The following is a 16,005-nucleotide window of genomic DNA, read 5'->3' on the forward strand; positions in this document are numbered from 1 at the left end:
GGTTTGTTTTCAGTTTGCTTTAAATAAACAAACAAACAAAATCTTCTGAAACAGGGTTCTGCCTCTAAAAGCATCTTCAAGGAGCTTTACAGTTCCTTCTGCTTTTTGTCTTTGGAGTCTAAGCTGTCGCCTTATATCTCAGCTGCAAGAAGTTGATTGTTGATTTCCATGCACATTGCTTTTTGAGGAAAATAAAGCAGAGCAGAGCTAGCCTCCAAATCAAGTAAATAAGTCTGTATCAATTCTGCTGTAGAGTGGAAAACAACAATGAAGTCTTCCAGGTTGCAGTAAGAAAGTATTCTCTGCAGGCAATATAAGAATAAAAGTGCCATTATCTGCTGTTTAGTACCTCATTTCTTTTAATTCTGGACTCACACTTGCATTCAGTCTGTAATCCTTCATAGGCTGTTTTTCATGGAGAAATTAACTCTCTATAATCTCTTAGATGATAAAATGATTAATTACTTCATTTTGCTTTCTGTGTAGCTTCAGTTTCAAGTTTCAGCTGAGCTGAATAGTGAGGCATCACGGGGTCAGTGCAAGCACAAAGGCTCAGGCTAGGGCAGTCAGCCCTCAAGTAGGTTTGCTGCATCCAGCTAAGATAGCTTGTCAATATGCCAAAGCAAAAGCAAACACAATATTTTTAAGTAGTTGTATCTACTTATTTAGAATACCAGACTATTAAAAATAGCACTGTTGCACAATAAGGTCTGATATTGATGGGAATTGTATTGATTTTCTCAGTTTTTTATCAGACAGAGCATGATGTTGATACCAGGGATGGAGATGGAACCTGCTCACATTCTTCCCTACACCAGATTAGATTTAGAAAAATCTACACAGAGTCTATAAACCAGAAACCTATTTGGTTTTGACCAATTGAAATGTTTTGTATTGATTTTGGGCTGTATTTGATTTTCTAAGTACACTTAGCACCTAAATCTACACAAATTTTGAAGTGGTATTTTTTTTTGATTGGAAAAACCATACTTTTCCACATAAAATGTTAACAGACTTCCTCTAAAGCTGAGAGTCTGTTCAGATTCTCCTGGTTAAAAAAATAATTTTTATTTAAATGAAGCAACAACTTCAGGCAATAAATAAATCTCTGGAAGAAATCCAAAACAATTTATAGTCACCAAGTTATTCCTGAAATGCACTTCTTGGAAGAAGACCAGAATGATTACTCTCATGTCACAACTGTGAGGTTGATTCATAGGATGTAATCTACAATGGCTAAGAAGGTTATAGATGCCAAAAGAAGTTATGAAAAAGCAACAGATAAATTTGCCAAACCATGTGCCTAAAAGTTCTTATTTTTCTCTATATGTTAAATGTTTTGACAGTGCTGAGAACTGGTTTAAAATGTTATTGATGATGTACATTGACCTTAGTATATGGTACCTGAACACTCCAAGTTTCAAAGCTGCAGAACTTGCTGGGCAAGGCTGATTTTGATCATTAGTCCCATAGTGAAGAATGTATCTCAGCTTCTCCATGTCTGTTTTTCTGCCTTTCAGATAGAGGAATTTCGTAGACTGAGGACACATGTTAAAGGTGCTGAACTTTTGGAGGGCTGTGATGGAATCCTAGGAGATAACTTCAGACCAACTCAGCCACTTAGCGACAGAGTCATCAGGGCTGCATTTCAGTAGCAGAGGAGGAAGAACAACAACAATAAATCTTTATTCAGGTAAGTAAAAGCTTAGCAGAAAAAACAAAACATTGAAATAATTTTCATAGAGGAGATTTAGCTAAAGGAGAAAACACACTGAGCTCATTGCAGCTAATCTTATGATATATTGTCACAATTGTAAATTTTGACACTATACTGTTTTGTTTTATTCTGTAGTATAATAGTTTGGTTACTATTGATTCTTTACTGGCTGGAATAGTTCGGTTGCTATTAGGTTTTTTAGTGGCTGGAATCTGAAACACGATTTAGTGAATTGAAATATTTGTATTGACTTCAGTAGGCAGTGGATCTCGCAGAGTTTGATCATGGTTGCTTCTTGTAGCTTTAAATTTCTCCTACTGCAGTGAGCAACAGCACGGTATGCATAGGTTATGTGGTAGATTTCCCCAGTTACTGAGGTTCACTGGTTGATTTCTTACCATGTTTTTAAAAGACCAGTCATTGGTGAATCTTTCCAGTGTTATCTATTAAACCCCAGGATAGTAGTTCAGGAAGGAGGCGCTTTTTTTGTATCCCTTCTCCCTGCTTTGCAGTGCTGTTCTTTCCCAACAAGACTGCGTCTTGGACAAAACCAGTGCAGATAGAAGGGGAAAGTAATGAACTTCTGGCTAATTTTTCGTATATCATTCATCAAAGTAGTTCCTGCTTCTTGCCCTCAGTGATGTTTTGAGCCTTCATTGGCTCGCAGAGCAAGAATTTAAGGATGATGTTGGATTCAATGCATAAGCCATAATGCACATGTGAATCTGGATTATCCCCGCTTCAGTTACTAAAACCTCCCATGTCGTGTTCCCCTAGCCTCTATCAGCTACAATATAAATTCCCTCAATGCTCAGCAGTTACTCCTAAACCTCATTATACTTAGTTAATCAATGTTTTACTTTAATGAAAAACCTGGTAAAGAGATTCTTAGAGGGTTAAAGAAAATTTGTCATGAAGACAACTAGTTACTTTGAAAGTTGTGAGTCAAGGCACCAGATTTACGGTTGATTTTATAGTGAAGTGGCCCCACCTTGATGCAAATAGTAAGACAGCTAATCTGGGAAGTCTTCCAGGAAAGAATGAACTTGTTCACTTGCTTTCTTTAATAAGCCCTACTACTTTTTAACACAATAAAAAACATTGGGTACTCCCTATTACCCTATTTTACTGGTAGAATCCATTATATAAAAAGATCAGTTTTTCTACCTGCCCATTTCTCCAAAGCCATATGCTCACAAGAGAACCAATTTATCCAGAGTTTCACCTGGAATCATGCTGCTGAAAAGTTTTTTATAAACACTTTTGGGTAAAGACATTTATTTGTACATTAAATTCTTGGCCTATCTAGGTCAATGGTGGAACTCCTTAGTTCACATCAGGCTCAGTTGTGGAGTTAAGCCTCTTCAGAGCAAGCTATGGGTCTAGCCCCCAACTTCATATGAAGTGAACAAATGATCAGGCAGCAGATAACCCCTAAAAGAGATTGATAGTTCAGTGCTTCCAAAAATGGGTCCATTAAAACCAAGTGGGAAGATTATCTTTCCTCCTGCATATGACAGAAATTATTAAATGGGATGGGACAGCGGCCAACAATTTCATGGTCTTTCCATATAGTGTAAGCATTCAATATAGTGTATGCATCTAAACATTTTTGAAGTAAGGGTTTATTTGTATTTTATAAACCTATTTAGTATCCACATGCCAGAAGTTAGGAAAAGAAATCAAAACATTGGTCCTTTTATAAATACTGTTTTCTCATTCCCATATTTAATTTTGGGCACATTCCTAAGTCCAGTTCTCAATTACATGGTTCTCTGCAGTCACCAAATGTCATCACTTTAATCTTGAAATGGATGTTTCAAATTCATCCCAGCTTCTGCATAAAAATTACTTGGGAAAATCATAGCAATATTAAAGTACAATTTTTCTCAGAAAGTGAATAATGCCCTCAGGCCAGTGCAGGTAATTCAAGTCTGTAACAGTGAAATTACTTGACACGCTGAGTTTGAATTTTAAGCATGAAAGAGTTTCCTTTACAATGCTGGAATTGAAATGTGAAAAATTCCCCTTTTGCTTTCATGTTTGAAATTTTATTACATTTGTCAATACCTATAAAGATTTGTTTTAAATAATAAGATTTTTCTTGGCCATGCTTCACAAAATAATCTGCAGTTTTAATTCCCAAATGATGGAATTTTTAATGTAAAATGATAATAGTCACTGTAGGGCTATGCTAATTATGGACTCTCAAGCACTGAGAAAGAACTGTGGCTTTGTGTAGCCCACAGAAGAAATGGCACTCTCTCTACACCTGATTGAATTATTTATCAGAAATTCATTTGGCCAGGCCTTCTTTTTAGTTTTGGATGCATCAGTCCAAAGAGCACTGAATCAATCAAGGGTTCACAATATATTCTTGCTATTGAGTTTGTCTCTGGGGAGCTGGGAACTAGATACATGAACTGTAAAAAGAAATCATGTGGCTTTGATCATCTTTCTTCTATGCAAAGGGTGAGAAAGAGAAGAAAACAATCCTACATACTTTGTAGTGATTTCCACACAGAGTTCTCTCCAGGAGGAAAGTGTTGAGGAGCGGTAGCTTCTCATGCAGACCTCAGACATCCTCAGAAGAGACACCTTCCCCCCTTCATAGGCATGGGCCTTGATCTGGGACTGCTGACATTGGCTGAGTATTGCTAGGAAGGCTCAGTAGCAGATGTGGAGGTAATAGTTTGCAGGGTGGCATCTCAATAGTGATCCAAGAGGGAGCATTTTTTCCTTTCAAAGAGGAGATTACTTTATATTTTAAAGCTCATGTATGTCTTGAATAGTAGAATTACAAACCCACTGGTGGACTTCTTTCCTGCTTGGTACCCCACTGCCGAGGCTGCTGGAACTCCTGTCAGTAGAGTTTTTAATATTTACTTTTATTCCAAGCCAGTGTGTTGCAGCCACTTGAAGAACCTTGAGGAACATTAGTTTTCCATGACCTTGTAACTCTGTCAAGGAAAGAAGGGGACAAATGTTTCCATACGTGTTGTATATACAGGAGTAAAAGAGGTTGCTTGAAAGGTCTAAGTAGTTTTGACTGAATCAGAATGCAGAGTCTTTGTGTGCCATGGGTTTTTTTTGGGTGAATGTTCCTCTATCATGAGAAGAAGCAGATCTCGAAATACCTCCCTCAAGTTCTAGAATGAAGTTTGGCGAGGCTCTAAAGAGAACCTTCAGGAGGATGTAATAGGTAGAACTTTGTTGCTCCGCTTCTCTCTTTAACTCAGTGGGCTTTAGAATAAGTTTGTTGCTAGCTAGTTGGCCTCTTCTGGCCCTGCTTTTCTGCTAAAATGCATTTCTCTCTTGTAGTCTGGTGTTAATGAGTCTTTGGACTCTGTTGTGTGGGTGTTTCTGAAGTACAACCTCTAGAAAACAGCCTTTATATCTTTTCTCTCCTGCAGTTGCCAAAGTTTTCGCATCTGTTTCCTTTGAAAAACCCATTTTTTTTTTATTTCTAACCTCTTTCTATCAATCCAGTAGTGATAGATACAGGCAGGTGTTAAGGAATTTGGGGGGAAAGCTCAGTACAGATTTGCTTTTAGACATGGAAGGTGAAAAAATGGAGTCCAGTTTTAGGTGGGAAAGAACAATAGAATCTCAGAATAGTTGTGGTTGGACGGTGCCTCTGGAGATCTACTAGTCCAATCCTCTGCTCAAAGCAGCGTTAGCTACAGCGAGTTGCTCAGGGCCATGTCCATTTGGGTTTTAAATATCTGTAAGGATGAAGATTCCACAACTCTTTGAGCGACCTGTTCCTGTATTTGATCACTCGTGGGAAAAAAGGTTCTTCTTAACTTTAAATGATATTTCCTGTATTACAGTTTGTACCCATTGCCTCTTCTCCTTTCACTGGATACCATTGAAGAGTTTGGTGCCATCTTCTATACTTCTCACAAAGTACTTATACACATGGATAAGATCCCTCTTCAAACATCTCTTCTTGAGGCTAAACAGCCTCAGCAATCTCAGCCTTCCCTTCTATGACAGGTGCTCCGATCCCTTAATTGCTCATTGCTGGACTCACTCCAGTATGTCCATGTTTCTTTGGAATTGGGGAACCCAGAACTGGGCCTGGTACTCCAGATGTTTCATCAGTGCTGAGGAGAAGCGAAGGGTTATCTCCCTCAACCTGCTGGCAGTGCTCTTCCTAGTGGAGCCCAGGAGGCTGTTGGCCACCTTTGTTGCATGGGTGCATTACTGGCTCATGTTCAACTTGTCTACCAGGATGCTCAGGTCCTTTTCTGAAACAAAAGGTAGAAAGGATGACATTGTGACTTCCTCAGTTCTACCACTAGGTTTTTTGATGCTTCATTCTTGACTCGGAGCCCTTGCTGTGGGCATCAGGCTATTTCTCGATAATCTCAGATGATCTTGGAAAAAGATTTTTGATTCTTACTGTCATACAGCAAAGTTTAACAATGTGTTCAACAAATGCTGCCACTCCTAGAAATAAAATAAGAAAAACCTTAAATCTTCCATTTTATTAAAGGCTAGTTTTTTGGTAATTTGGGTCCTGACTCACTGTTTTTAAACATGTGAATTGTGAGTATTCCAGCAGGCTATTTTTTGGGGGGCTTGCCACCTTACCTAATACATAAGTACTTTTTCAGTAGTGTGTTCCTCACTGAAGACAGCATCATTTGTGGTTTCCAATGGATTTATTACCCTCTTTTTAATCCTTGTTGCTTCACATGTAATAGAGCTGATAGACATGCCTTTCTCCTCTGTTACATCAGTGGAACAGCTTTATCTGTGAATGACCAAGATATCTGATTTCAAACCCTTGAATATCAACTTCAGTTGGTAATGATACTGAATTCAGCCTGGCATGCCTTCGTCCCTTTATAAATCAGGGTGCATAAGCATGATTGCATGCATAGGATATTTAAATGGCATTGCTCCCATTTTCTAAGAGGAGGTCAAGTAAGTGCCTGGTACAAAAGTCATTGAAATCAATGAGATTCTTTTAATAGAAGTCAGCAAGATCTGATTCTAAAAAACAACTTGCTAAAATTATACTGAAAGAATATTTTCTTTTGAAGGTGATTGATAAACTTTAATTTACTTTCCGCTGAGCATAATCAATAAATTAAAGAATTTGATATCCAGTGTGTTGTCTCAAAAGTGCGCATCCCAGACACAACTTTATTTTGTATCTGTAAATGAAGAATTATCTTCCAAGTATGATGATTGTTTATATCTGTTCCATTTACCTATCTGCATTACTCCAGTTCTCCTGAACATGTTTTTTGTGACTGATTCAGAAACTCCTTGAAAAGTGTCAGTTTTTATACACACAAATGGATGTACACATTCATACATACACATACATTTTTAGTAGACCTCAGATTGTCAGCAGCTGCAAGTTTATTCAATGTCCTCTAAATTATGATAGGAGAAATTAACTCGGATTAAACCCCATTCTTAATATAATTACCATCATCCTAGTTGTACATTCAAGATTAGAGGAAAAAGAAATAAATGACATCATTAAAATACCAAGGTTTTGCTAGGGCTGAGGAACAGGAAGGAGTTATTTAGGGTGGGAGGAACAAAGACTTCGTGCCTGGTGCTGCTCTGCATGACACTGCGAGGTCTGAGCAGGCAAGCAGAAATGGGTAAAGCATTAGTTTCAGAGTGTAAAGCTGAGGAGAGAGGGAGATGTGGTGACCACATCCGGTGCATTTAGTGAGTTGATTGTGCAAATTACTTGCTTTTGAAGCTAACCGAGCTGCTCTTGTGGCAGCAAAACTACGCTGCCCCTTCTGTAGGGTCACTGAACAGGACATTGGTGTTGCCGGTGGGAACAAGCTATTACTGAACAGGTAGCGGTGCGCTCCCTCTTTGTGGCATTGCACATTGTATGGTGACAGTAGATTATAGAATATGAAGGGACATTGAAATACAGAGTGAGCCGTGGAGCTGTGCCTTTGAGAAATGGAGGTACGAGCGGCCCGATGCTGTAGTCCATGTTTCTTTGCCTAAGCAGATCTCGGTGAACTTCACATTTGAATGGAGGTTTATGTTACCAATCAATATGTGTCTTTACTCTCAGTTGCTGGTGGCCTTTGTCGTTCCTGAAGTTCACAAAGTTGCTCTGCTGAAGTTCCAGCACTTGGGGAACTTTCCTGTTATGTAGATCAGAGCTGGAATGAGCTTTCAGCAGCCATGCATCATTAGGCTACTGTGACCATTCTTCTCTTATGCCTGGTTTAAAAGAAAAACCCCAAAGATTATCAACACTAGTTCTTTAGAAATACAAATAATGATTTCCTAGATGTGACGAAATGCCAGTATTTATGCTGCTTCTCAGCATAAATTTTCCAATTTTTCATCGGTCATTGTTTGTCTCCATGAGTGTAGGTATTGTTTTTAAAAGGGTGTTGGTTTAATTGTTACGTTTCAGTCTTTGAAAGAAACTCAACTTCATGTTATCAACAAAACTGACTATTGTTCTCCTGTTTTTAAGAGCTTGTGTACAGTGCCCAACACTCTGCTGCCACTTCAGGGTACTTAAGAATGTGCTTATGACTACAGGATGGAGGGGTCAACACCTTTGTCTTGTGAGCCACACACCATAATCAGAGACCTACCGGAAACACACCAAAACTTTTGGAGTATTCAAGGAATGGAGCACTTCAGGAATGGCTGAAGGATGGTGCCTTTTCAGGTTGCTTCCCGCTGATTAGTTGTAATAGCAAGGAGTGGAGTTTGCACTGAGGTTGTAAGTTAACCCTGTAACATCAGCCTGACTTGTTTTCCCACTGCTGAGGATTCAAATTAGTGAGTAGCAAAACACTTTTGTTGCTTGTGTGACGTACTTCTGACACAGGAGCCACAGTTAGGGATCTGGTAGCCTCAGGCAGCCCAAGAGTCATAGACGGGTCACTGCTGTAGTAGGAATCTATGCTGTGTCCAGGCCAGAGCATCAAAAAGGGAATCAAGCCCTAAGTGAGGAAGAAAACCATTTTGAGTTGTAGCCATTTCCAGAATGAGTATCATATTGGAATTTTCCTTGTTCAATCCTTTAATGAGCTTTTCTTAGAAATACACAAATATTGGTGGAGGAATGGAAAACAGTCAAAATCCCTTAGCACCGCTGAGCAGGGCTCCCAAATTTCTTGATCTGTGACTGTCTATCAGCATCACACATTCTTTGCTATCCACAATGCACTGCTATCATCAGCTTTTTTCATGAAAAGCATTCTGAGAGTATAATTTGCAGCTACTTGCAGTGTATGGTTTGTACACTGCTACTTAGGAAGTGATAATGTAGCTGGGAGTGCCTGTCATAAAAAAAAAACACCCTCACAGCATGTTTATTGGCAATTTCAACACCAAAGCTGGAGTCTGGACACGCACTGAAACTCTGCCATGTTATTTTTACTTGTTGGGAAAATGCTGCAAATTAGTGGTGAGGCAGAATGGCAGGAAGCTTAAATCATCTTTGATAAAATTACACCTGTTTTTTTAAAATGTAGAGACTCCAGATTAGTACATGTGAAATACAGTAATGGAACAGCTCTCAAATGTCAAGGGAATTCGAAGGACCTACAGGTACATGTGCCTGACCACAGACAGAGAAGAAAGTCTACAATATGCATTCCTCCCTCAGCAATGCTATACATGTGAGGCAGCGGGAGTCGCTCTGGTTTACCTGAATGAAGTCACACGGGGTGTTTTAAGCAGAACATTATTACTCCATTGAAAGCGAAGATCCACGTAGTCACAGGTCTTTTAGTGGAATTTGTAATTCTAATGATTTCATATGGATGGAAACAGTGCAGTGAAAGCCTGCAAACAGACTCTTGCTAAGCAGACAGCAGTGTTTTGAAAACAAATAGAAAAAAAAAAACTAATCAAGTTATTTGGGTTACTGAAAATGTTTTTGCAACTGATAATTGTCACTCAAGGAAGAGAATACCTGCAGTGGTTGTTGTTAGCAACGTTGTGACTTGCACCACAGTTTATGACAGAGCAGTGCTACAAAGCAAAACTTACTGTAATTTTAAAAAGATTTTTATGCATCCCCACAGCTCAAGAGAAGCAAAGGTACACTTCAGTTAGCGAGATGCTGTTAAACGCCTACAGAACTAGATGTAGACTCAATAAATTGTGACCTTTCCATGGAAGGAATGCAAAGTGTTTCAGTAAAGATAAGGATTCGTAAAGTAGTCAGTTCTCTTTTCTGAAACACTCTAAATTCACGCCTGACCATATTTTCAGGTGATGCTTTTAGGAAGGTGTAAGATAATGGCGATCTGTAGTCAGTGTTAAAGTGTTTTTCCTGCCCATATCCTTTGATTTTTTTTAAGCTCTTAAACTTTTTGGTTTAACCTCATGTTTAGGAGGAGCATGCAAGATGCTTTTACAAGTTAAAAAAATAGAGACACTGTGTAAGACAATAATGGTAAGGAATATGTTAAGACAAAAGAAGTAGAAAAGTTCTCCAGAAGGCAGATTGACTACATTTAAATAGCAGAAGAAGTTTTTGATCTTGTGTCGTGATCTTGACCTCAGGCTGCTGCAGTGGGGTATCTTATTTCCTCCCTATCAGATGGAAAGGCATATTATCGTGGCCATCCTATTTCATTTCTCCATAGTCCCGTTTATTTGCACTCTCTCAATACTTTTGGAAGACTTTGAAAAATAATCCTTTTCACTGAAGTTTTCTTATATCTTCTCTTTCAAATGTTTTCTGTCTATTACTATGGAAACATTTGGACCTTTAGTTCTTAAAAATATGCCAGCTTGTCCCTGTCTTTGCTCTTGCCACTGCTTGTTTCTGAGATAAAGTTACAGTCTTGCATTTATCCCATTTTGTACAAGAAAATTGATTCTATGCATGTGAGAAATCTAAGTACATAAAATTATTATATGGAAGAATTAGAAATAAATATTCTTGGAAACATAAGGGTTTTGGTTTTTTTTACATTCTGAGGATGACTTCCAAATTTTAATTGATGTTATTAATACTTTTTTTTTTATAACCATGGGTGTTGTGATAATAGCTCTTAGATTTCCCAAGTATTTACACTGTATGGCACTGATTCTGAAAGGTTTTTTTTTGGAATGGTTGGCTGATCTGTAGAGGACTCCACCAGAAGCAGGGAGACTCTATTTATATGTAGGACTCCACCCAAGCAAAGGAAATTTCAGAGGCAGAAATAGAATCTGTAAGCAAGCAAGTCATCTGGGCAATTTTCTGTTTATAATACTCATGCCCATTTGTACAATTTTAGCTAAAATATTACATTTCCAAAAACTTTTCAGAAGAATAAGAGAAGCAGGTGTCTTCACAGCTACAGAAACCTTTAGCCTGAATAGTGTGTTACTTGACCACATGTATTATGGAACAGCGCTATTAATTTAGTATAGTAGAAAAACTACTCTTAAATAAGAATAAAGGATAAACATGAATAACAACGCTACCAATATATACAGTCAGTCTTTTGTCAGACGCTACGTTAAGTATTTCTATAACAAACACAACTGAAATGTTCAGACTGGCTCATAATTAGGCTCCTTTCCAAAAGTAATCCATTAATGCAATAGCTGCCCAAATCCCAGTTCAACTTAATTTCACTGACTTTGATTTTTGGACCAAAAACATTAAGCTTGAACTAGTGAAAAATGTACAAAATGTGCATTCAATTAAGGAGTAATTAGATACTCAATCACCCTTACATCACACTAGGGATTATCCAAGAAAGAAGAGAGATACTGCTCACTGCACTGTATAAAACACTTTTGTTAATTAGTTTAGCACTAATTGAGATTGAGAAAGTGTCACTGTGTCACAGCATTAGTTTGCCTATGCAGAACTTTAAGAACACAAAGTTTTTGGCTTCCTTTGAGCTTCCTAATTCAGATTTTTCAGTCTAGTTCCCAGACCCAGGATCTTCTGTCTAGGCAAGAGGAACCTTTCTGTTCACTTCAGGTAGGGGGTTGGTCCCTGTACCCTCATTTCCGTAGCCCACTGAAGAACATGCCAAGAGTTTTCCCAGAGGTGGAGAATAACTTTTTTTTTTTTTTTTTTAATGTTATACCTTTATGCCAAACCCCAGGAAGAACTGGGAATCCTCTGTACTATTACATAAAGTATGACTATGGTTAAACCAGCTGCTCTGTGAAGGGCTTACAGCCTCCCTGAGAAAGAAGCTGGTAGAAAGTTCTACAGGTTGACCATTGAATGTTCCTGCTGCTAGACACCATGACTTTGGGGGGTATTGGGTGATAACTAGGTATAACATAGAAATTATGGCACAGATTGTAGATGCTGACTTCTTGACAGTGCTGCTGGTGGCTGGTAGCCTCTGCACTCCCTTTCTCTTAAAGAAAAAGAGTGGGGACTCTCTAGATCTGTTGACTCTTCCTGCAAGCAATTGTAGCCCCAGGTGACCGTTTGCACCCAAGCACTTAGGAATTTTTTTGTGTGTACATACTAAGCTATAGTTGGCACTAAAATAACCTCAGGAGAAATCACAGAATCATAGAATGGTTAGAGTTGGAAGGGACCTTAAAGATCATCCAGTTCCAACCCCCCTGCCATGGGCAGGGACACCTCCCACTAGAGCAGGTTGCTCAAAGCCCCATCCAGCCTGGCCTTAAACACTTCCAGGGATGGGGCATCCACAGCTTCTCTGGGCAACCTGTTCCAGTGTCTCACCACCCTCACAGGAAAGAATTTATTTCTGGTATCTAATCTAAATCTCCCCTCTTCCAATTTAAAACCATTATTCCTCATCCTATCACTCTGCTCCCTGATAAAGAGTCCCTCTCCGGCTCTCCTGTAGGCTCCCTCCACATATTGAAAGGCTGCTATGAGGTCTCCCCGGAGCCTTCTCTTCTCCAGGCTGAACAACCCCAGCTCTCTCAGCCTGTCTTCGTAGGAGAGGTGCTCCATCCCTCTGATCATCTTCCTGGCCCTCCGCTGGACCCGTTCCAACAGGTCCATGTCCTTTCTATGTTGAGGACTCCAGAGCTGGACACAGTACTCCAGCTGGGGTCTCACAAGCACAGAGTATCTTTTGATGCAGCCCAGGATGCGGTTGGCTTTCTGGGCTGCCAGTGCGCACTGCCGGCTCATGTTGAGCTTCTCATCCATGAACACTCCCAGCTGCTCTCCGGCCATTCTCCGCCCAACCTGTATTTGTGCCTGGGATTGCCACGTCCCAGGTGCAGGACCCTGCACTTGGCCTGGTTGAACTTCATGCAATTTGCACGAGCCCATCTCTCAAGCCTGTCCAGGTCCCTCTGGATGGCATCCCTTCCCTCCAGCATGTCGACTGTGCCACCGAGCTTGGTGTTGTCAGCAAATTTGCTGAGGGTGCACTCTATCCCACTGTCCATGTCTCCGACAAAGATGTTGAACTGCACTGGTCCCAGTACCGACCCCTGCGGAACACCACTTGTCACTGGCCGCCAATTGAACCATTGACCACAACCCTTTGAGTGCGGCCATCCAGCCAGTTCCTTATCCACCAAGTGGTCCATGGAATCCATGACTTTGCAATTTTGAGACCAGGATGTCGTGCGGGACAGTGTCAGACACTTTGCATAAGTCCAGGTAGATGACATCTGTTGCTCTGCCCTTGTCCACCAAGTCTGTGGCAGTATCGTAGAATCATAGAAATATAGAATTGTTAGAGTTGAAAGGGACCTTAAAGATCGTATCGTAAAAGGCCACCAAATTTTTCAGGCACAATTTGCCCTTGGTGAAGCCATGTTGGCTGTCTCCAATCGCCTCCTTATTTTCCATATGCCTTAGCAGAGATTCCAGGAGGATCTGCTCCATGATCTTGCCAGGCACAGAGGTGAGGCTGACTGGCCTATAGTTCTCTGGGTCTTCTTTTTTTACGATTTTGAATATCGGGGTTATGGTCCCCTTTTTCCAGTCAGCGGGAACTTCACCAGATTGCCACAATTTCTCAAATACGATGGAAAGCAGCTTAGCAACTTCGTCTGCCAGCTCCCTCAGGACCCGTGGATGGATTTCACCAGGTCCCATGGATTTATGCACCTTCAGGTTCTTTAAGAGGTCTTGAACCTGATCTTCTTGTACTGTGGGCAGTTCTTCACTCACAGAGCCCCTGTTTTTGCCTTCCGTGACTTGGGCAGTGTGGTTAGAGCCCTTGCCGGTGAAGACTGAGGCAAAAAAGTCGTTCAGTAGCTCAGCCTTATCCATATCCTGGGTGGCCACGTCTCCTGTTTCCTTCCAGAGAGGGCCCACAACTTCCCTAATCTTGCCTTTATCCCTGACATATCCATAGAAGTTTTTCTTATTGTCTTTGACGTCCCTGGCTAGATTTAGTTCTGTCTGGTCTTTCTGATAATCTGAGATTATTAGTACAACAGAATGAAATGATTTGGCACTCTCCTGCCTACCACTTCCGAACTGAGAAGCACTGGGGCAGCCCAAGCAGCTGATTTCCTAAGGTTATGCTAAAGCACGTGAATATGTGTTTGCATGAAAACAAGTATTGATTTATCTCTGCTGGTAATGAATAAGAATATAGCCGCTATTAGGAGGGACAAACTGGGTGATTGCTTTCTGTCTCCTGAGCCCACCTGACTCCCATGAGAGCTGCATGCTCAGCGCTTCACTTGGTAGGGCCCCTAAAATGGCAACCAGTAAAAAATCCTCAGTGACTAGTATATTTTCCTTTCTAGTTTACAACCGTGCTCTCCACATTAGAATCAATTACCTGATTGATTCAGAAAGCCGACTGTAAAGCTTTCTTTCAAGTTAATAATTTTACCACTGCATTTAACTTTGCATTTTTATTGCCATTTCCTTCATTAAATCTTCCAGCACTGGCTTCACCCTAAAAGAGAAGAATCAGGACCATTATGTCACTGAAGTATATACCCTGGGACTGCCCCCACCTGCTGTCATGAAATCCCTGTTTTTAGTTTTCCCTGTCTCCCTGGCTGGACATAAACAGTCTTTCAGACCCACTGCGGAGGAATTTCAGTAACATAATTGTTCCATTCTCTTTTCAGAGAGGGGGGAAGACAATGCTCCCACAGTGCCCTCAGATGAGAAATGGAAACTTTTGAGGCTGCTGCTTCAGTTGAACCACAAAGCCCGTATTGTTTGTCTTCATCTAATTCAGCCTTGATAGACAGCTGTGACAGTCGGTCTGTCTGCATGGTCCAGTGAAATTCTGGGAATGGGGCCTGTATGTTAAAAGAAGAAAACATGTTAAATCTTCCAATTCAATCTGTTAACTATTTTTAAATGGTAATTATCATTGCTTATATAGTTTCTTTGCCACAGCATTCAATAGTGGTCTGTCGTCCAAATAGTACTAATTTTAAGCTTGGTATGAATGTTAATGTGTAGAAATAGTCATTATTCTTTTGAATGTTAGATTTAATTTTATTCCATATTGTCTCTTGTGTTGTCAGTAACCATCTTTTCTGTAGAGGGGCGGTGCTTTCTATAAAGCTAATAAAAACATTGTTTGTTCACAGAGAGCATTATACAAATTCAGAATTAATTTTTGGGCAGAAAGGAGCCTTTCTCTGCCAAACATATGCACTTAACATGGTTTATCTGAATAAGGATAAATGACATTTGCATTACTAGGAACCTAACTGAAATCAAGGACAATTTTGAAATACGGAAAATGAACGAATAAAACAATAAACAGAATCATCTGGATTATTTTCTACTTGGTCAGTCATGGAACTTTGCAAAGAAATGTTCAGTTCAGGCGGAAAATGATGAGCCTTTGTTCTCCTGTGAATTACGACAGTTCCATTTGTTTCTGTACATTGCTGAGGTTGGTGGTCTGGGAACCTGCTCTGCATGTCCTGAGCTCCCTGCACAGCATGGGGATCACCACGCTGGGCCACACATGACACATCTGACAGAACAGATAAGGGAATGGTACTCTAAGCCGAGTTCATCGCTTCTCATTCCTGCAAAATGCCAAGATCTGAAGGACAGAGTCAATAATGTGGTTTGCAATAGCTTTCATCACCATAGCTATTGATGAGGTCATAGAATCAATCACAGAATGGTTTGGGTTGGAAGGGACCTTAAAGACCATCCAGTTCCAACCCCCCTGCCACGGGCAGGGACACCTCCCACTAGAGCAGGTTGCTCAAAGCCCCATCCAGCCTGGCCTTGAACACCTCCAGGGAAGGGACATCCACAGCTTCTCTGGGCAACCTGTTCCAGTGGCTCACCGCCCTCACAAGTAAAGAATTTCTTCCTCAAATCTAATGTAAATCTCCCCTCTTTCAGTTTAAAACCATTACCCCAC

The 16,005-nt window shown here is 40.3% G+C and overlaps 1 protein-coding gene across 2 annotated transcripts in view; it reads left to right on the forward strand.

Moving 5' to 3' along the window:
- The window catches only part of CA8 (carbonic anhydrase 8), a 54,048-nt gene extending 38,642 nt beyond the window's left edge, over window positions 1–15,406 (forward strand). The window contains exons 8-9 of one of the 2 annotated variants that reach the window (XM_074146333.1): window positions 1,521–1,693; window positions 14,735–15,406. In XM_074146333.1, the coding sequence (XP_074002434.1) occupies window positions 1,521–1,655 (135 nt within the window). In that variant the 3' untranslated portion in view covers window positions 1,656–1,693; window positions 14,735–15,406. Of the gene's footprint in view, window positions 1–1,520; window positions 1,694–8,198; window positions 10,636–14,734 lie in introns of those variants that run through there. The other variant, XM_074146334.1, reaches the window with a different exon arrangement.
- Window positions 15,407–16,005: the final 599 nt, after the last annotated feature.

This window comes from Numenius arquata, chromosome 4 (genome assembly GCF_964106895.1).
Source record: "Numenius arquata chromosome 4, bNumArq3.hap1.1, whole genome shotgun sequence".
NCBI lineage: Eukaryota > Metazoa > Chordata > Aves > Charadriiformes > Scolopacidae > Numenius > Numenius arquata.